The 22,022-nt window shown below is 45.2% G+C and overlaps 1 protein-coding gene across 9 annotated transcripts in view; it reads right to left on the minus strand.

Moving 5' to 3' along the window:
* The window catches only part of ZDHHC8 (zinc finger DHHC-type palmitoyltransferase 8), a 120,895-nt gene that overhangs the window by 30,384 nt on the left and 68,489 nt on the right, over nucleotides 1-22,022 (minus strand). For 8 of the 9 annotated variants that reach the window (XR_004360179.1, XR_004360180.1, XR_004360182.1 and 5 more), the window contains 2 exons: nucleotides 4,717-4,838; nucleotides 377-534 (listed from right to left, as the gene is read on the minus strand). Coding sequence is in view for 5 of the 9 variants with exons in the window: in XM_032705948.1 (XP_032561839.1) it covers nucleotides 377-534; nucleotides 4,717-4,838 (280 nt within the window). In the remaining 4 variants the exon portion in view is untranslated. Of the gene's footprint in view, nucleotides 1-376; nucleotides 535-4,716; nucleotides 4,839-7,235; nucleotides 7,318-22,022 lie in introns of those variants that run through there. The other variant, XM_032705950.1, reaches the window with a different exon arrangement.

The raw sequence follows: 22,022 nt of genomic DNA on the forward strand, positions 1-22,022 counted from the left end.
TCCACTAATGCAGTCACCAGTTTGCTCCCAGTTAAATGATGAGCCCTGAGCTCACACAGACAAGTTACAATGGTTCACCCTGAATTTCCTGCTCTCCTGAACTCTGCCTCTGAACTGACTCTCCCATTCACCCCTTGTTTTACAATCCCGTGGCTACTTCAAGGAAGACACAGCCAGCATTATAAATGTTTATTCTGACTAGCCCTGGTGACAAAGCTGCCATCAAGCTGTGTGTGTAGCACACACAACTGAGGGCTGCGCTTCAAAGGGCACTACCCAGGAGGAGTCCAGCAACAAGGCTACAGCTGTGAACCTCCAAGAACTGGCATGCTGGGGAAGCCCCCAGCTGCACTGCCCAGGGTGCCCCGGGTGTTACCTCGACGCAGTTGTCGCAGACGCTGCAGTGGGAGCAGCGCGGGGGGCGGTAGAAGTGGCAGGTCGCGCACCACTTCATCCGAACTTGGATCCCTTTGATCTCCACGTTCTTGTAGAGCGGAGCTCGGAAGTCGTCATCTTTGTCCTCATCTTCATCTGCTGCTCAAGGCAAAACCAAACGTTAGTGGAGATAAAAGGGAGCAAAGAGAAGAGAGCTCATCCTGTCGGTCCCCTGGGTGCAGGGGCACTGCCCGGGCTCCGTGGCTCGTCAGAGCAATCCCAGAGTGGGGAGTGATGGGCTGTCAGAACCCCCCAGTGAGCAGGGCTCGTGTGGGCACCTCCCCAGGGGCTGTGCAGCCTGACCACCAGTCTCTGGGCAGAGAGGTGTCTGAGTCCTACCTTAACCAGCATTTACAACCTGAATGAGTAAGACTCTGTGCAGCACAGAGTCAAGGAGGGGGCAGAAATCACCCCAGCCCTGGTTGTGAGAAGTTCTACTGCATCCATTTGGGATGAATTCAATGCCAGCCTATGTGCTAGCTCATCAGCACATAATGGAAAACAAATTACAGAGGCATATATTAGAAGAATGTTGTGCTAGCTCAAACCCCCAAAATCAACCCAGATGACCCTCAATCATCCCAAAGACCTGTTGTTCCAGGGAGTGTGAGGCCACAGTGGGATAGCCACGTGCCCATGAAAAGTCCTTGCATCAGTGCTTACTCCTGTACAGCATGGCCTGTGCTCACCTCCACAGTGCCCACCTGGAACACTCTTGCTTTAGGAACAGTAAGGAACTGGGAAGATCCCACCTCTCTCAAAGGAAGCACAGTTTACTGATCTGAGCACAGCACTGGCACTCAGGAAGTCCTGTATTTTAATTTTCTCCCCCTGTGGCCCTGAGCTACTCATTTAGCCTCTCTTTGCCATTAGTAAGATGAGGATGACATTATCACAGTCACCTCATTAGGGACAATGCAGAGGGCACATGGTTTATCATCTCAGCCAAGCACTGCCCTGTTTAAGAAAAGAGTCCATTTAAAAATAAATGCACAAAATAAAAGATTGTCTGTAATAGACGATTATTGGGAAGAAGATAAAAAATATGAGAATGATGTTCATGAAAGTTCATCTTTTATTTTAGATTCCTGTGATCTTTATTTGTTTCCTCTTGACAGAGAAAATCTAAGAAGCTCACTTCTATTTAACACCTGGTTAAACATTATAGTGCAGCTGGCATTGGTTGACTGGCTCCAAATTAGGTGGAATTTGATAATATTGTCCCAGCGGGGCATCAATTACTGTCACTCACTTCTATATTAAATCTTCTCTAGATGTGTTATCATGATCCAATTTCCATTGACTTCAGAGGGAATTTCTCCCTTCACTTAGACGAGCTTGGGATCTGGCTCAGCTACAGTATTTATCTTGCAGGAGTATTCTCTGGATTAACGTTTGTGTGTGGAAGCAGAGTGCTGTACTGGCACCATTCCCTATAATTTTCCTTCATAACTAGGCAGTGGGACTCAGAGAGAGCTAGACTCTAAATCCCTGAGGCACTTCTATAAATACAGTCTGTAGGTTCTTCAATACCATTATAAACCTACCCATGCTGTGTAATACATGTGGGCAGATGAAAACAAGACATTGGAACAGTCAAACCATTTAAGCTCTTTGTAAAAAACCTGACTATGCAGACAAAAAGTCTGTACATTCCATATACTTATGTGCATTTAAACATGTTGCTCTTGCAGAATTCACACACGGTTCAAGAGTTTGTGTAAAACAGATTCACATCAAAAATACTGAAAGCCACTTTGTAGTTGGTATAATTAGCCAGTACTGAACACTGCCAGCCTCAACCTAGACTGTAAATCAGATTTTTCAGGGCAGCCCCAATTTCAGTCACTTCACATTTCCTTTCCTTCTCATTCATTTTTGGTGTATTACCAGCAATTCATTCACAGAGCCAGTCCTGATTCACACCAGAAACATTCAGAGAGCCACCAAATTAAAAAAAATATTTAAAAATGAGTAATGGCTCTGGGAGTTTGATTGAGGCCCTCTTCAACAGGCTGGGTCTCCACAGCCCAAGTTCTGTCATTTCCCCCCATAGCCAAGTTCCATCTGCAGAGAACCTGCAAGCTCATATGACATAGTCAGAAATGGGCTTATTTCCAGTTTTCAGGGACCTGAGCAGAAGAATACACTGACAGATGAATGTATCTTACTACATAGATTCTCAGACTTGGAGCCACTGACACAGAGCAGACAAAGCTCATATTTTTATAACATATCTTAGGATTTTTGGTGGCTTCCTTAAACGAATCCTGTGATTTCAATAGAATCTCAGCTTTTGTATTGCTCATTTGTTGTTTTGGTTTTGAAGTAAATTCCTAACTATTAGAAACGTGCAAAGAAGTTTGAAAACCAACAAGACTAAACCTAATTTCAAAACCAGAAAGCAAACAGACTGATTGTATATTCATTTTGAATCACTCCTACAACTCCTGAACTCCTGGCACTGGCAGCCCTGCGGGTGGCAGGGGGTGGTGATAAGCTTTCTTCACATGCACACTTGTGGTCTGAAATAACATCTTCTCTTCCTTCCCAGCACCAGTATTTATAGTCTTTTCCATCTTTCCCTTATCAGTTTGCTTCCTTCACACATCTAAACTCCTACTCCATCACTTTCTTCCAGGAAGAATGCACCCCCTTCCTTGTCCTTTCCCCACTCCCCTTGTTCCCAGCATCTTCTACACAAAGCACAGGCACAGCACAGAGATAAAAGGCCAAGGCCTCAAGGGAAGAGAAAGAGCCACCAGAGTGGTGAGCTCCAGGAGTTCCTTCTCTTCCTGCTTCTCTTCCCTTGTGTGAAGGGAGGTGGAAGGGAGGGAAGGTGATGAGGGAGTTTCTACATGATGTCCCTGGGTGTTTCTTCTTTACACAAAGTCCAAAATGAAGAACTTGTTTGCAAAAGGGAGCTGGAGAAGTGCAAAGGAAGGTCTGAACTGCCAACACCCCCAGCCCTGCTCACTCCCAGGGCAGGGGGATGTCTGGCTGCAGGCTCTGCTCAGAGGGAACTGCCCTGCACACAGGTGCTGCATTCTCAGCCCGGGATCTTCAGAACTGAACATCTTTATTTAATCTTTCCTCCTACCAAAGGCAAGGAGCGCTGATGCCTTTAATAACCTCACATCCCACACAGGTTTAATTAACACCTGCTATCTCTGCTGAGAGGAAGAAACTAAAAAGTCCAGGAAACTCTTTAAAAGCTCTGTGTGCTTGAGTTCTCTTCAAACTCACTAGCATTTGTACCTTTAAGCACCTATACACTGAATACCTTGATCTTGCACAAGTCACTGAATCTTGCCTTTGCCTGAGTTTGCCTTTATATACAATTATTTGCTTAACTGGAGTGCTGCAACACTTAATCAGGAGTTCAGAAGCTTCAGCTGAAAGGAATGGCAGACAGATGCTTATCATTAGACTCTGCTACCTGGTGGAACCTGGCACTTGCTATTCAGGGGAGCCAGCAGGACAAGTACCTCATTCTCGTCAGGTAGATAATGAATTCAGTGAATAGAGGTGAAAAAGCACAGCTTGCAGATAGCACAGACCCATTGGTTTATAGAGACTGCCTAGAGCAGTCTCTGCTGCAAACTGCATGAGAATAATTATTGGAAGACAGATAAAATGAGGTGATAATTCTCTCATTAGGATGTGTTAAAGGAGATAGCTGCACTGTGGCTCCCACTACAAAAGCCAAGCGATCTTTATCCTATTTAATCAGCTGTGAATCAGTACTAATTTAAGCAGGAATATATTTCTAAATGTATGCATTTTTAGACACTCTAAGGCAAGCCTCAATCATTATCTTTTTTAGTGCTCAATGCTTTTGCATTTCTTTTAAGGTATTCTGGAAAGTCTGCTTTGATGAAAGTTTAGCCTCTCCCCTCTGCCATGCTCTGCTACCTATTGTGAAGACAGTGACTTAAATCCAATGTGCCAGCCTGACACAGGGGATAGCAATCAAAATCACATCCCTCAGGAGAGCTATTCAAGGAGAACCATCCGAAGCAACCCTGTGCCCCCGACTGCCAGTCTGAGCAAGTGCAAGGCCAACTGACACCTCTGAGCTCAGAAGAGAGTTGGAGGGTACCCAGCACTTCACTGCCATCCCACCTCTACTGCCCGCTGAGAATAACAGAATAAGAAAGAATATAAGAAAAACAAAGGGGGATTAGATAGCAACTAGTGTGTTTGGATACCTGGCACCTCCTTTGGCTTGGATTTTCAAACCCACGCCCTCACACACACACCAGTCCCATTCTCTGTTACCTCGGGGGAATACTCCAGGGTCCATGAAAGTTGCCATGCTGAAGTTTGCCAGTACAAACAAGAACACGAGCCCATTGTACACTGGGATGGCTGGGGAGATGGCTTTTGTCAACCAGGGGCACCTGTGGAGAAGAAAAGTTTTGGGTCAGGGCTCTTTCAGCTGTGCCACGGAGTTCTGCCCGCTCACCATCATCTCCCCTCGGTCCCTCCCCACGGCCATGCAGCAAGGCTGGATCTGCAATGGAACAGAAATTTCCACAGAGCCACTTCCAGTGATCACTGCAACACCCTCTGTAAAGCTGCTTTGTTCCAGAGCACAGAAAGCACCATTGTTCACAGGGTTCACAGGCCTTTCCACCCTATTGCCTTATTTACAACCTGGCTACTCAGAGTTTTGCTACTCTGTGTAAAGCTTCATCCCACTGTTGCATTTCTGTCACCTTCCCTACAACTTTGTTGCAGCTGGTGTTACTTTCAGTTTTCACTGGGGTAAAGCAGAACAGGATTCAAATCACTGATCTCCAGAGTAGGGGCAAAGAGAATCACACTCGCTTCTCACTGAGCTTCCAGGACTGGTTTGCAACACTCAGAACCAGCACTACAAAACCTCTCCTCGGGGAAAAGCTTTGTCAGACCAAGCAGGGGCTTTGCAGGTGTCAGCAGAATATAAAAATGCAATATCAAAATGAAAGTGGAGGGCATCCCACAAATGAACAATTTTCAGAAACACCAGAAAGACCTGTTGCTCACCTGGTGAGAACTGAGAGGAACTGAAGACAAAGAGTGAAGGAGGAAAAATAGGAGACTTTGGGAAGAGTATGGAGAAATGGCTGTCAGTTATAGGAAAACTGTTCTAACTGCAAAGAAAGAACACTTCCCACCAGCAGAGAAGGGCAGGCCTGAGGCAGCAAAGAGCCTGCCTTGCAGGCAGCTTCTCCCAACAAAAAGCAGAGTTGCATTCACTCAGCCATTCACAGCCTCTCCAAGCACCACACCAAAGCCACTGCTCTTGTCTGCAGGAGGAGGTTTGGTGTTACAGGGTTGCAGAAGGAAAAAATCTGATCAATCTCATGAATTTTGCAAATATAAATAAGGAATAACGTAGGACCAGGTATGTCTTCGAAAAAAGACCCCTGACTTTCTCCTCAGATTTCCACCTGCCTTGCCAGGCAGGGACTCCTCCAAAGCTGCCAAGCAGCCACTCAGCAGCAATGCCTTGCTGCCATTAGCACAAATCCTGCCCTGGCCCACGTCTTCTGGATGGTATTTAGCCTGAATTACATCCACAGTTGAACCTGGTTGTCTGCCAGGCTGAGGTCTGTGGAAAGAAGGAAAAAACAACAACAGACAAGCAGCCTTCTTCCAGATCTAATTCTCACTGGGCCTGCTACTGAGAGGCTGTTCTGAACAGCTGAGAATGGTGCTGTTGACCTTGAAGGGACACTGCTAAACATGCTTTTGTGGCCACTGGTAGAAGGGCACCACACTTTCTTCTCCCATTTCTTTGTGAGCAGTAAGAGAAAAGATTGTTTTGTGCTCCCCTCCTCTTTGTAGCTGGGCTTTTAGCACTGCTGCAAACTGCCTTCAAAAGGACCTTTCCCTGTGTGTGCTTCAATCAGCCCCACCTGCAGTGAGGAAAAGATGGACAAGTCCTACCCAGGGTGAATGAACTGTAAGGCCAAGAGTAAGACATGTCTGTGGCCAGGGCCAAACCTCCAGGCTGACTAGGGCAGAAGGACAAACCAACCAGCTGAAGACAGCTTGACACCACCAGGTACCCTCAGACCCTTCCATGTCCCAGAGGTGGAACTTCAATAAGCAGCGAGTCCTGCTGACCTGAGCCCTGCTGACCTGAGTCCTGCTGACCTGAGTCCTGCTGACCTGCTGCCACCCTCAGTTTGCCTCAGAGCAGCTGCCAGTGACTGCAAACCAAAGCAAGGCAGAAGTTCCTCCCTTGCCAGGGAATGTGCTGCAGTGACCTTGCCAGGCACTGTCACTAACAACAGTTTCTGCCACATCCTTTGGAGGAAAGCAAAATAAATCCTTAAGTAAGCGGTTACAGAATCAATTCTACTCAGGGAAAGGTTCTTCCCTCTAAATTATAGTAAAATTAGATTCAGTAATAGGCATGACTGACTTAATTTCTTCCCTTGAAGAAGCTGCCTACACAGAGAAAGATTATGAAGTTCCCCATTGCTTGTCAAGCACGGAGGAGAGATTTCCCTGGCAGTAGAGTCACATAAGTTGGCAAACTAAAGGACAGGAAACCCTTTCTTACAGACAACTAGTTACTCTGAATGAGATTATAACAAGAGAGACTGTCTCAGATGATTAATGCAAGCATTTGTTAACATTCTCATTTGTGATTTACTTTGTCATGTTCACAACAAATATATCAAAATATTAGGAAAAACTTTAGCCATAAGCTAAAGTGAACAGCTCATTTAATGGCTGAACAGTGTATCTGAAAAGACTTCATGGAAGTTGAAATACAGGATAGAGTGAGTCACTGTACAGACTAGCCACAAGGTCAGCTCACAATCCTTCCATCTCTTCTTCCCAGAATCTTTATGCAGCATCACAGTCTACATAAAATTAGATGGAACAAAAGGGGCCTCATTTGTGAACTAGATTGGCCAATAAAAACAGATGTGGAGATCAAGTCCTGGCTTGTAACTGTAAAAAGGTCTGAAAAAGAAAATAAAACTGATACTAGGATTCACAAAAATGATGCATCCTCTCCACTAATGCACACAAGTTTTAGGCAAAATAACAGAAACTCTAATCCAAGGCTAGCAGGTTGTTTTATCACTAATCCATCATATAAATCTGGATTCTGCCCCTCTGCCATATGAAAGAGTCCGCAGAAATGTCTGAGTGGGACCTGTAGTGAGTTTCTTTTTACTTTGTGCATATCCCCTCTCCAGGAGATCTTCCAGCAGCAATTATGCCTATCCATGGGACAAATCCAGCTGAACTTTTCATTTGCTTTTTCCTAACAGAAGTTGCTGTGAATCTAGATAAACAACACACAGGATTTAAAGCTTTTTTTGGTTGGTGAACTCAAACCAGTTATTTTATATATATATGTGTCTCCTACTCCAAGTTAGTTTGGATCCTTCACTTGAACCAGAAGACCTGAAGGGTAATGTTGCTACTGTTCAGGTACAAGCCATGCTACATCAGGAACTGCTCAGCAGAGGAACTTCCCTTGGCTCTGTTTACCTTGGAAACTCAGGGCCAGCACAGGGCAATTCCAGAGATAATTAGGGATCTCAAATTCTTCCCAAGGAAGCACACAATTACACAGGCAGCATCTCCCTCATAATTATACTTCTCTTACATAGAGCAACTCTGTTCATAAGTCAGAGGAGAGTAATTCAGGGTGACAGATTTAATCTCATTTATCCTATTTGCTCCTGAAACCCTATCCTAATAAAACGGAAAGTTAAAAAGATTAACAAATAGGATCACACAACTTGCTGGGTGTCAGAGAGACTTAGCATGATCAGCTGCCTTCCTCTGCTAAATTAAACAACAAATAATCCTTTCTGCTCTTTTGCTTGGTGTTTTGTAGCAAGACATGTTTGTGTCTTGTAATTATAGTTCACCTATAATTAAGTAACTGAATAGGACAGTTCCCTTGAATCCTGCTCTAAATTAAGATTGGTGTTTTTCATTAAAACCTTACACATGCTTAGAGAGGCAGTAGGCCACAGAGGATGGAGTCTGGGATTTCAACAACCAGGTTTTAGTCTTGGCTCTGACATGGGCTTGCAGAGGAACCAAAATCCATCTGCTTCCCCCCCCAGCCCAGTTACACATTTTGCAAATGAGACCAAACTACTGCCCCTTGCCTTTCTTGAAGCTGCTTGTGCAGTGCCCAGAGAAGATATGGGAACCTCAAGAGTACAGATGGGTATCCAAGCTTTGGATACTTATCCACACCTAATAAGAAGCCCCCAAGGATTGTCTAATTGGCTGTTCAGCTCACACATCCTCCCCTCACCTCAAACAGATGACAGATGTGCAACAAAACAATTCATTTCTGCACAAATCACAAGGCATGGGGCATAACACGGAAAAGAAAGCATCTCTTAATTCAACTTCTTCCACCGTTACAATGGTAAAACAGTAACGTGAAATAATTGCTTCAGTGCATGCAAGGAGAAGCAGCTCAGTGAAGTACAGACTAATTAGGTAAGAGGGGTCAACAAGCAAACATAATTTGACTAAGCAAGAGTACTGATTTCCCTGGAAACTTTCAGACAATGTCCATAAGTCTGCAGCAGCCTGTCCTGGCTTGATTCCTCTCCAGGAGTTTCTGGCCATACCCTGACTGCTAAGAACATGTGAGTACTGTAAAACCCATGTAAACAATTTCTGAACATCTGACCAAAGGTTTAACATTTCTAATCTCAACCCCAGACCCAGCAATCGTGGGAGCTGGCCCTGGCCCTGGGCTGCTCGAAAGCTGCCCTGGCCTGTCAGGCCCAGCAGTGAGGATGGCTGGGAGGGACAGCACAGGAGGGACAGGTACAGAGGGCAGAGTCCTCCTCACCCAGCACCCACCAGAGGGACCAGAAATGACAGGGCTGTCAACTGACTGACTCTGAGCACCCACACTGGAGAGGAATTTGGAATTAGATGCCAACATTGTACCAAAAGGCTGTCCCACCAGTGTGTATGTGGGACAGAGAAGGTGCCAGACAGCATCCTGAAGGCTCTACATGGCCCAGTCTGCACCACAGAGCAGGGAAGGGCAGAGCTCTTTTAGTCTTTAGCAGTGCAAATCTAACACATTTCTCACATTTTCCAATCTGGGTGAGATTTTTCCATTTATATGCTCTTTCCTACCCTGAAATCACAGAAAAGTACCTTTCTGGAATAGTAACAGAAGGGGGAAAAAAAATTGCTCATTTTTCCATTTTTTGTCACTACCAAAGATAGCTTGGAGATTACTGTACATCCAAAAATACTTTCCAAGGTGCTGAGACATCTGTAGGTTTAACAAGGCATCACTGGAAACAGTCAGGAGAGAATTTATCTGAGTGCCATAACCAATGGGAAGCAGAACAGCAGGTCTTGTGAAAGTAGCAGGAGGTTCTGGACAGCCAAGTCCTTTGCTCAGCTCTGCACATCAGATTTTGATAAATGAACTAATTTCTGCAGCACATCTTACTCACTGGCAAGACTGCAGATAATATATCGTTGCCATAGCATTCCACTGTCACTGTGAGCACAGCACCACTGAGAGAAAGTGATACCAAGGAAAAGGATAACAAATACAAATGTTACCAAGAAATGGGGGAAGGACAAGTAAACACAAGAAAATTTATCCCTGAAAAGCAGTAAATTGTGAGAGCTGAGTGCTCCATGGAGCAGCTCATGCTGGCCATAAATGGGAGCTATCAAAACATCCACCCTGAGTTTTCAGGTGCAATTATTCATCACTCAAAATGCCCAGCTCTTTACTTGCACCTCCCATGGAAGGCATTCATTGCACACTGACTGTGAGGGATAGAGAGGCTGGATTTCAGAGGACACAACATGTTTGTATCAGGGGAAGGATGATGCTCACATCAGAGGCAGGTCTTCACAGCACTTCCAGTGTCTGATGGGCACGAGCAGTGTCATCCAGAGCAGCAGTAAATGCCCCAGTGCCCCAGGGAAGGAGCTGATGGCCAGTGCAGGGTAAATCAGAGCAGAGCCCAAGTGCAGGTACACAGAGGGAGTGCAAAGATCCAGAGACAAACCCCTTTGGTTTCCTTTCTCAGCCCTGGACTTTGCAAAGCCTAAAATGCCCTGCAAGCTGGGAGAGGCAAGGCCAAGTGTAGTGCAGGGCTTCTCAGCCAAGCACCAACCCTGTATCAGTACCATGCTGAGCAGCTGGAAGTGAACCCCACTCCTTCAGCAGCTGAAAAGAGAGCTGAGGGTATGGGTGATCATTGGGTCACGACAGAAAAGGAGGGCAGTGAGGAGTCACTGCAAAACAACCCCAGCAGGAGAGACACCAGTTGCCCTGTCACACCAAAAGGTTTAAATCCATTTGGTTGGAAAAAGAAGGAACTGCTGCCCAGTGAAATTCCTTTGCAGTTCTGTCTGTGTATGGCTGGCCACCAGCATCACTGTGCTGCAACAGCTGAATGACTTCCCAGCCACAGAAACCTCACTGAATCACCTCCAAAAGATGCTGCATGAACCAATAATTCCTCACACAGTGAAGTTGTCAGTGCCTGGGGCTGCTCTGCCCTGTCTGTGCTCCCGTGTGCACCACTTCCAGCAACAGTCCCAGTCCAGCTGCCCAGCCTGGTGGCCAGGGAGGCCAAAGGATACTTCACAGTGTCTGAAAGGGACACACACACACTGCACAGCTGAGGCTCTCTGAGCATTTTCGAAGACACCATGTGGAATGAGAACTCGTGCTTCTAACATACAAACATCAACTATTAAATTAATGCCACATCACCTGCAGCAGTGCCAGAAAGAGACAGCCCCTCATCCTGAGTCCCCCAGAGTCCCATCTGAGCAACAAGGAACACAGGTTATTTGGTCACCACTAGTGATCCTCATGACCTTCCAGACCTCTCAGCAATCTGTAACACAAGGTTTTGCTGGACAGATGGAATTGCATTTGCCAGATTCCAAGATGGGAAAAAAGCACAGGATAGCTCCTCCCTGCCTGAGGGCTGTTCTCCTGTTTTCCCTGTTGCCTCCATCCTTGTCAATGCATGCATGAATCAGCAATGCAGCTGAGGTGAGCTGCTCCCACAGAGTTGCTTTTCAAAACAAGGTCAAATTATCAGCACAGACACACTTGAGGTGATCCCAGCTCCTGGCACAGAAGGATCTGCACACTTTGCTCGCTGTATTCCCCAACCACATCCCAGCAGAACACATCCAATACACACCCAGTGCTTGAACTCATGAGACAGTGGTGCAGTGGAAGCAAGGCAGCTCATTTTAAGTATGTGGTGATGAGAGAGAGAAACAGGTAAAGAAATATTATGAGATAAGGACGGGGGTGGTGCCATCAGTGAAAAGATACAGTTTATATTATCCTTGTTGTAAAGTTAATTTGATTTTTTAGATATTCCTTTTCCACATGAGCTCAGTAGAAAGAAATTAAATTTCACAGGATACCATCCCTTTACAGCTCCTGGAGCAATTACCTAATTTAAAGACAGCATCTATTAGATTAAGTTACATGCCACTTAAATTACCAATGAGCCCATATGCATAAGAAACGTTCAGTATGAGCTCTGAACTTTGTGATGGTGTCCTTGGTGGGTTAGCAGAGAATGGGGTAACATAATGTGCTTTCAAAGATGCAGGGAGAAAGCAGAAAAGCGGGGGACACCAGCAGAGACAGCTCAGCAGTCTGAGCTCAGTCCTGGGCAGCCCTGGTGTCAGGGCCCCTGTCAGGGGCTGCTTCAGGGAGCAAGTTGCCTTGTTGGAATTTTGTACTGCTAAAGAGCTGCAGAGGCTGCCTGGAGCAGTGGAAATCTCTCCTTAGAGGATCTTACCTCTCTGCCACAGGTGCCACTCGCTCCATGCCTGGCAGTGAGCAGCCAGCCCTGCCAGGGATGAGGGAAGGACAGGAGGGACCATCAAGCTGCAGGGCAGGTCTGACACTGTCCCCACAACTCCGGTGTTGGGGAGGGCACACCCACACCCCACTGGCTCTGCCAGCTCTGCCAGCTGCACTTTGCAGTGCTGGGGCACAGAGAGACCCGTCCAGAGGAGGGGAAGCAAAATCCTGTGAGGCTGGTGACAGCAGTGACATTTCTGCCACGACTGGAGAGCGCTGTTCAGGAAAATTACAACTAATTGAGACCAGAGGTTCTTGCAGACTTGTCTGGATCATGTATTGCCTTTGAAATCTGGAAACAATACCTGTCTGTGGCCTGAATAACACACTTCAGAGCTGCTACACGAGCTCTTTTATCTCCGCAATAGTTTGCTTGCCCAGGGAAAGGAAGCCAGTTCTAATCTGAACTCTCTTGTTTGAAGATTTCTAGACACATGGTGCAGCAAAATTACTGCAGTTATTGCAAGGTTTCCCCATGTGAAGCAAAAATATTAGAGACTTCATATTTTATAGAAGAGAGGAACGGAACAGAGATAAAGGTACCTCTATTGCAAATAGATACAGGAGATAGGGTAGAAAGTGTAAACATTCTCACATATCAAGTATTGGAGCAAATATATAATAATAAACCAAAAGCCTCTCTTAGAATCCCATCTTTAATTTCCCTCTGGAATATCCTCCTGACAGGGTTTCAGAGAAACCTGAACTAGGAGCATGACATTCATATACCTTATTTCTCACTACACTGTAAAAGAACATTTGCATAGCTGGTATAAAGGGGCCTAACCTATTAAGATTTTAAGCAGGGAATAAAAAAATCAAAACTACTTTAGCTGATTTAAGAAAATAAAAATATAAGAGACCCTCATGTTTCAACATATAAAAGAAACTCTGCACTTGGAAAGAACATGCTCCTGTGGGCACCTGCTTTGGGACATTTTACCCCTTCTCAAGCCACCAGCTGGTACCAGTCACCTCTCAAGACAGGACACCAGAGGACAATCATCAGTGATTCAGCCTATTTTGGCAACACCTTTAATCATAAACTGGAACAGACCTAACAACTATGGCCAAAGTAACAAATAAGAACAGGACACATCACCCAGTTCAGCCTCCTGCTATCACACCCCACAAGCACCAGCTCAGCTGGCTGGGCACTGCTCTCAAACCCAGCAATATTTTAGACCCCACGTCTCTTCCCTGAGGGAGGGATATTCAGCAACAGCCAAGCAGAACAGGGGGCCTCCCAAACGGGCTCCCAGCCTGTTTCTGCTGGAGGACTGGGACTGTTTTGGGGCACAAAGACACAGCTGATCCTCTTTTCTTCCAGCAGAGGGTAGTGGGACACATAAGCCAGGCAAACCAACACGGGATTACATTGCAAGCAGGAGACAGAGGCAGTTCCAACAAAACCAAGGGTGCAAAACCACAGTGGTACAGCCTGGTGGGAATGTTACAAAACTGAACCCTGTCCTCTGTTTGCATTTGTCAAATAAGGAAACATCAAACCCAGCTCGTTCTCATCATCTCTACCCTTCCCCAGTAACAACACCAGCTTCATTCCCCTTTCTCATTTGGGGGAGGGACACTCCCAGGCAGCTGCAGGGACAGAACAGCCTTTTTATGAACATCCATATCACAAATCTGTCTTGGAACTGGTCTCCTTTCCTTGAGTCTCCCAGACTTTCAGGCTCTGTTTCCTCTTCTCTCTCTCCCCTCGTCCTGTTGCTAAATTAAATGCCTGAGCAGTGATATCCCCCTCCTCCTGCAGCAGAGGAACACCGGGCAACTACTGCTGTCATTTGGCCATGCCAAGGCATCCTCAGGTGCCTCCACGGCTCTGGAAGCCCCTGGACACACCCCTGGGCAGATGTCCCAGGCTCAGAGGCAAAGGAGACTCGTGGCTGTTCCCATGCACTCCCTCAACAAACACCCAGAAGGTCACTGAGGTAACAACACAGTCACAGCCTTCTCAAACTATTAAATGACTGTTACCCCCTGGCTTAGATCAAGCATTTCCAATTGTATCAGCACAAACCATGTCCCAGGACTGCCCTGTCTGCACGTCAACCACTGCAACATCTCTGCTCTCATCTAACAGGATTAGGGCAGGCTGCTGGAGACAGCTTCTCCTGCAGGGAAAATCTTATTACAGAACCTATCAAAAACCCAAAGGCTTTTGGGGAGCAATAAAAACCTAAAACAACCCACAGTGACTGTCACAGTAACAGGGATTGTTTTTATTTAAATGATGAAACACAGCATCACCATCCTGGGTCTGTCAGCTTGGACAAAATATTTGTGCTGGTGCACAGGTATTCAATTCAGGTTGACAGAAAACAAAATTACTTTGCTTAGAAAACATCCTAAGAGATGATAGCATCTTAATTACAGAGACAGGGAAATGGGATTCAGCTTGGTACACAGGTTTGCTTCTTGGCAATTCCCCTCCAAAGTGCACAAGGTGAAGATGTGCCAGCAGCCATGGGGGCAGGGGGAGCTTCACTGCTTTACCTGTGTATTATTTACTGTATCCCCAAACCCACAACTCCCGAAGGCAGAAGAGCAGCTTGCTCACACACTGCAGTGGACACAGGGGAGCTGTTTTTCTACTAATACCTCACTGTTCACTAAAAGCCTATGGGTTTTGTCATTTTGGGGTGTGGTTCATTTTTTGGAAGAACCACAGAGTAGCCAGAAAACACACAATTATGCACTGGGCCTGATGAACTAAAAATCTTCCGACTCCGTGGCCATAATTCAGGCAGATAAGCCAGTTACAGTTACCTGAGATGCATTAACAAAGCTCAATACTCCCAAGCCCAAATGGGACAATTAGCAGCTCCTGTGCCAAAATAGAAGACTATGGAAATGACATTTGTGTCACCATCTGCTAACGATATGCAACAGGCAAAGCAATTCAGGGAAGGAAAAGAAAAGGAAAAGAAAAAAAGAAACAGTTTCCTGATGAAACTCGTTCCCATTTCCAAGAATCAAAGCGAATATTCAGCTTAAACATTACACTTTCCAGATTCCCAGCTGGGACCAGAATGAGGAGCATCAAGCATCTGATGATTTAACTGCTGAGAAATTTCCAGGCCAAATTTTCAAGTGAGAGGTTTGGATAGAGATCTGAACTGTGGGATGTTGTGTCTGTGGAGTTCTGCCATTCCTTCCAATGGCAATAACTGGCATCAGTGTGTGCCCTTTTTAAATACTGAACTTGCTCCTGAACTTTGTTAAAATTCCCAATTCATGCTTTTCCTTCTTGATTTAATTTAAAGAGTAGAGACCATCATTCTGCTTTTCAGAAAAAAAAAAATTAATATTTACTTCTTGCTGAACAGCTGTAACAGTGTAATGAAAATAATTTACCATTCAGCTTTCCTGAATGAACCCCTTATCTCTCCTGGCCTTTCCCCTCGAATATTGCCTGAAAAATCATATGCCACAAGCAAACTAGTTTTGGCTTATACTAGGAAACTTCTTAAACTCTGGGGTACCCTACTTTCCTTTACATTCCTCTTCACCAGCAGACAAGTCTACCATCATGGTTAGGGGAAGTGTGGAGCTGCACTTCACAGCAGAACAGCCACAGAGACACAAGCAAAGCTTGCAAAGCTAAAACTGTGCCATCATCTCCTTTGACTCGGGGGGAGAAAATAAAAAAAGATAAAATCAGAGTAATCAGAAAATCCAAGCACGGAGTTATAATTCATATTCTGAAGGAAACTTTGAAGAACACTTGTAATTTCTCAAAATGCAGTACCCTGCTCCTGATTCCAAAGGGCAATAACAAGGTAAAAACCAACTGTGCTCTGGGAGGTTGAATCCCTGAAGTACCCTTGGGTGAATATGAAAAGCAATTTCTTTTTCAGAACCAAAAGAGCACCTTTTTCATGTATCAATTCCAGAATGCATATTTGAATTCTCCAAATAATATTTTTCTCACTCACCCACTGGACTAAAAAAAGGCTCTTGTTCACACAGTCAAGTAGTTGGAGTGATCTGGTTGCGGGTTATTTTTTTCACCAGTTTGTTTATATATTCCACAATTCAGCAAATTGTTTCTCCGGAAACACCTCACCTTCAACATTAACTGCCCTCTCTCAGCAGCTTTGGGAAGTTTTCCTTTTAAAACAATACACAAAGATATATCAATAAATATGAGTTGGGAAGTGTTATAGTCCATCTCAAGAGAAGTTCACCAGCTAGGGACAGACCCAGGTTCACTGGAAGAGCAGCTGAAATCAGTGATTATCAGCAACAGAGCAGTAAAGCCTCAAACAAGAGATTTCCACAGCTGCATGCTGGGCACGGAGATGAAGGCGAGGAGTGGGCCCATCCTCTTCCTCACTCCCATCACAGCAGCCCTCCCAAAGCTGCTCACTTGTGGTAGGAATTTTCTGACATGCATCCAGGCCTGTGTCCACACACTACAGAGAGGAAAAGAGCCTCTGACATTGCTTATTCCTCAGGCATGAGTGACACACTCATTTTATCAGCTCTTCAACATTTGCTGTTCAACATTAAACATTGATATCAGCAGGTTTTGTTTTTTTTACAATCAATCAAGTCATTGACAAGTTAACAAATCTGTTTGCTTTTCATGGTGCTTTGCTTTGATTTTTTGTAATTAAACAAAAGATTGTTTGGATCCTGCCTTTTCCCTCAAAATGGAGCACTGCCAATACAGGCAGTTTAACTCCGTCTTTACTTTCTAAAGTCTCACCTTCTCTCTTCTCCTTCCCCATGACACCTCAAGGCAAACCACAGTCCCTGGGACATCTGAAGGTTGTGGTCTGAATGCATCCCTTCCTGCCACGAACAAAAGCAACCAGCTTTGCTGAATTAATAAATATTTAAGACTTGTTAGTATTTCTGAATTGCAAAACTCCATGCTTGCAAAGGCTATAGAGAACACAGCCCTCCTTCAAAAGGTTATTAAAAAGAAAATAAAAGCTCCATGTTAGTTGTCTTAAGTGTGCAAGACAAGAAGACACATCTGCCTTGTGTCTTTAGTAACTAACACACAGCAGCTCCTTCAGTATTCCTTGCTTCTCTTGCATTCACAGAACCATGGCTTAGCTTCCCAGGGACTTTTTGTTAATGTTGGAATAAAAAACGCCAGAGATAATGATATGGTTACGCTAAAGATACAGTAAACACGGCCAGCAAGAAAATGCAAGTATCCTCATTCTGAACAGTAACAGATGCCAAGACAGCAGAACCCTGCCTTCTACTGGAAATGTTTTCAATTATTCACAGTTTGTGCCAGCAAGACAAGGCAGGGGTTAAAGTGAATTCAGAGCCTCTTTAAGAGATGCAGAAAAAGCAGAGAGTGCCCAGTGTGCTCCCACAGGCTCTGTCCCACCCTCCCCATGGGCTGAGGCATCTGTGCAGCTCAACCATTTCAGCAAAGCTGCGCCTTCCTAAACCCAGTCTGGGTGTGCACTTCTGGCAGAAGGGCTGCCTGGGCAGCGCTGGGGAGGAGCAGCCAAGGAGAAACAGATTCCCTTTCCACCAGGATTTTGTTTCCTGCGTGTTTGACTGGATTCCTAACACCCGTCTTTGCAAACACACGGCTGTTCAAATTACACAGAATCTTGTGTGGCTCATTTACCACAGCACAACTAGGGACAAAGAAGAGAACTTAAAGGGCTCAGCTCCCTCCAAACAGGAAGAAAGCCCGTGGTGACAGGCTGGAGAATGTGTGATTTGTTTTTCCCCCAGCCCACGATGCACACACCCCACACAAGCTCGGGAAAGTCCAGCAGAACTCTCACACAGGCCCACAGCTGTCTGCAAGAGAGTCAAACTCCAGCTCCCCCTCCCCGAGTTAGGAGTACAAAGCACGAAGAGCAGAACCTCTCTGGAACATCTCTCTTGCAAATTGTTGTAATTTCCCATCTGTCTCCAGCTCGGATGACTTTGCCAGGTCCACAGGGGACAATTTCCAGCATTCGTTTTGGATTAAGGGTTCCTTGGCTGTGACTCTGGAGCAGAGGAAATGCCCTGCTCTGCCTGGCACAGCTGTGCCCAGGGGACAGGGCCAGCCCGAGGGGCTGTGCTGGGGGTCCTGAGCAACCCAGAGTCCAGCAGTGACCACCTGAGCTCAAATTTTAGGAACCAACACCTCTGTCAAGTTGATTTGCAGACTGATAAAAATTGTGAAAGATTTGTTGGATACCCTCCATTGGAAAGTACATGGTTTGTTCAGGCTTTTTTTTTTTAAAGTTTTTTTTTAGTAAAGTTGTTGGCTGAACAATCCAACTCTTTTTTTTTCCCACTACTGAAATCTATTGTTTGTCATTTGCTTTTGGGTTGAAAACGACTTCTAACACCACACCTTGCTTTGTGTGCAACCAATATTACAGTCAGTTTTGTTTGGTTTCTCACCTGGTTTACTGCAGTGGGACTCCACAGACATTCACAAAGACAAGCAAAATAGGAACTGCATCCCCTGGATTGAAAAAGGTTTGCAGAAAGGGCACATTCATTTGCTCATTATTTCTCTGGCAACTTCTGAATTTTGGAAATTTCTAGACTTTTCAGTAGGCACAAAATCTTTTTTTCTAGTGACTAGAAAGGCATGTTTTAAATTTGTGTTTTATGACAATGTTTTCTATATACTCAGTGAAAGCCAACCCTCCAACGCTGTGTTCCTTTACCTGCCTCTCCATTTTGAGTTCCCTCACTGTCCCATTTCAGCCAGTGAGTTGGGGCTGAGTTGCCTCCAGCACTGTGTGAACTTTCCCGTATCCCACCACTCCCGAGTGGAGGCCAGGCTGTGGGAGTCACCTTGCACTGCTTTGCTCCTGAAGCATCCCCTGTCTGCAGAGGAGCTGCACCCTCACACGTGGGGGCTGCCAGCCAGCACTGGGTAATTAACTGCAGGCTGGGAGAAAATTTGAATTAGCACAGCCAAGCCTAACATCGATCTACCAGGGCAGTGCAAATCTGCAATGCAGATGCAGAAGCCTATTTACTCAGTTCACTTCAGTATTTTAATTGCAATAACTGAAGCAGCTCTACCAGTTTGCTGCTCAGCACCTTCCACTCTGTGTCAGACTCTGCATAACTGACCTTAATTCTTGGTCCCTGGGTGGTCTGTGTGTTGAAACTGGTGTTTGAAACAGTGACAGTGCTCGTGCCTGCAGTGTGGGCAGACTGCTGAGAGTCACACACAGCAACTAAATAAGCATAGAAACAGTGCTGTGGGTATTATGATCCTTTAGTGCTCCCTCATCCCCCACCACTACAGCTGTGGGAGAGGAAAGTGGTTCAAGGAAAGACACGAGTCAGCTCCCAGACACTCCCAGTTCCGCTCTGTCTTAAAGTGGCTGAGAACTCCAGCCCCTCAAACCTTGGGCAACCACCAGCTGCAACTCCACTGTGTCAGGCTGCAGGTCCATTCCCTATTTACATTTAAGCCAATTATAATGCGGGCTTTGCAATTCATTGATAATATAAAACAGACTAATAGACCAACATTTTCACCTAACACACAGGAAGATCATTTTTCCTGTTATAAGTGCATCCCTTCCTCCTGATCAAAGATCCGACAGGAACAGGACTGTAGTGCCAAGTACAGGAATCAAGGAACTACCTGCCAGCACAGCTGGAATTGAGCACCAGCCTCGATTCTGGTAAAAAGGGCAGACAGAAGCCTCAAATCTTTGCCTTCTAGAGAAGATGGACAACAACACTGTCCCAGCACCTTGCTGTACCAGAGAGCCCCTTCCACCAAGCAGCAGGCAGAGAGGAAAGCTGGACTTCTGCAGCTCTTCCTACAACATCCAACTGCATCAGGGAGCGAAGCAGTTAAGCACTGCTCCATGCCAGCTGATAAATTCTGGTCAGAAACCAAGTAAGCATTTCGACAAAGGTTTGATCAGAGCTGCCTGGGGGCCTGGCAAGATGCAGGAAACTTGTGTGACCCACTTACACTGCTGATCAGAAGCCTTTTCCTACCAGAAGGTGGGACAGTGCATGAGAACAGTCAGTGAAATCTGAGGGGAAAGCTCTCCACAGAAATATTCTGCTGTTCATTGTCTCCAACTTTCATTACCACCACCAGATAGTATCCCAACTCTTCTGGGCTTTTGACTACCAAGAATACTAAAGCTTCTTCATGCAATTCCTCTCACTTTTGCTTTGAACTCACTTCCTGTAATGGAGCTTTTTTGCAACTCTGAAAGACTTTGCATACTAATAATGTGGCAGGAATACTCCCTGTGCATAAAGAATTTACATACTATGCAGCAAGACTCTTTTATAATTGGTCACTCTTGACCAGAAAGAAGGCTCAGAAAGAAGCCCCTGACGGTGCATAAGTGGCAGTGATGGTAAAAGAGGAGTAAAGTGCTGCAGCCATGAAAGAGAAAAATACTGCAGTTGGATCATGAAGTAGATGCTTGGAACATATGTCAAGGCCAGATCCAAACAGCCAATTGTTGCTGTTATCTACTTAATCTTCTGTTGTGTGGAAAAGGGAGTTAGGAAATTCTTTTCAGCGAACGCTGACTGTCTAAGCCAATGCCCAAGGCAAAAAGTGCTCTAAACAATAAGGCATTTTGTTTAACTCTGCAATAAATACTAAGTTTGCAAAGACAGCTGTTTGGTTGCAGTCTCCCCCCCTCTCATTTCCAGTCAATGTTTCATATTTACATAAATGCATAACTATCCATAATCCCCCCACCCTCAAGTCTCAGCCCCTTGAGAGTGCAGGCACAGGGATGGAAAGAGGGGCTCAGAAGTTTAATCCTTGAAACAAAAGGTTAGGCCACTTCCTTGAGAGCTGCCACATGGTGTCTATTTGAAAAAGTGACATTTGTGGATTTCTACTTCGCAAGATTATCACTCACAGAACACTTTCACTGAAGAAAGATCTCCAGCAGAAGAAAGAATTGACAAGAGCAGCTCCTGTAAAACAAGGGAACTAGGAACAACCACAGGGCTGCATTCTTTAACCTCTGCTTTCAGGAGAACCCAGCCTTGACAAATTACAGCCAGCATCTGTCTGTACCATGAAGTGGTCCCTGACCTTTCAGCAGCTGTATTACTCATACAGTAGATTAACATTATTGTTTGCCCTATTCATTGATTGTGAAAAGCTAATAAACACAACTTTGGCTGGAAAAGGTACATGCAAATCTGTGCCTTTAAACTGAAGATATCAGTAAAACGAGTCAAATCCAAACCCAGAAATCTTAATTTAAAGGGACATTACACTGAAGGTACACTTACCTTCCTCTATGCACAATAAAGTTCTATCATCTGTCTCTGGCAGCACAGACCATTTGGAACATAATATTCATAGGTTACAATTTAGACTGTGTAAAGACAGGAGTCTAGTAATTTAAGTTTTAAAATGTTTAATAACCATCAAAATGCTGGGTTCTGGAAGCTGACAACTCTTTGCCAAACAGAGAATTATCTGTTCTTGCACTCACACCAAACTCTGCTAAACTTTCTATTCCAAGGCCACCAGAGTTCCTTGAATGAAGATGAAAGGCAGATACAGGAGCAGACAGACCAAACCTCTCCACCATAAGCATTTCCACCCATGACCAGATTTGTCTTCGATGGCACAGACCACCACTGATGGTCATGAAGTCATTGCTGAAAACTCTGAGGATAAAGAAATTTTGAATCTAACATCATCCTCCTGGAAAAAAACAAAACAAGTCATTTTTTTCCTATATTCAATGCA

This window comes from Chiroxiphia lanceolata, chromosome 18 (genome assembly GCF_009829145.1).
Source record: "Chiroxiphia lanceolata isolate bChiLan1 chromosome 18, bChiLan1.pri, whole genome shotgun sequence".
Classification (NCBI taxonomy): Eukaryota; Metazoa; Chordata; class Aves; order Passeriformes; family Pipridae; genus Chiroxiphia; species Chiroxiphia lanceolata.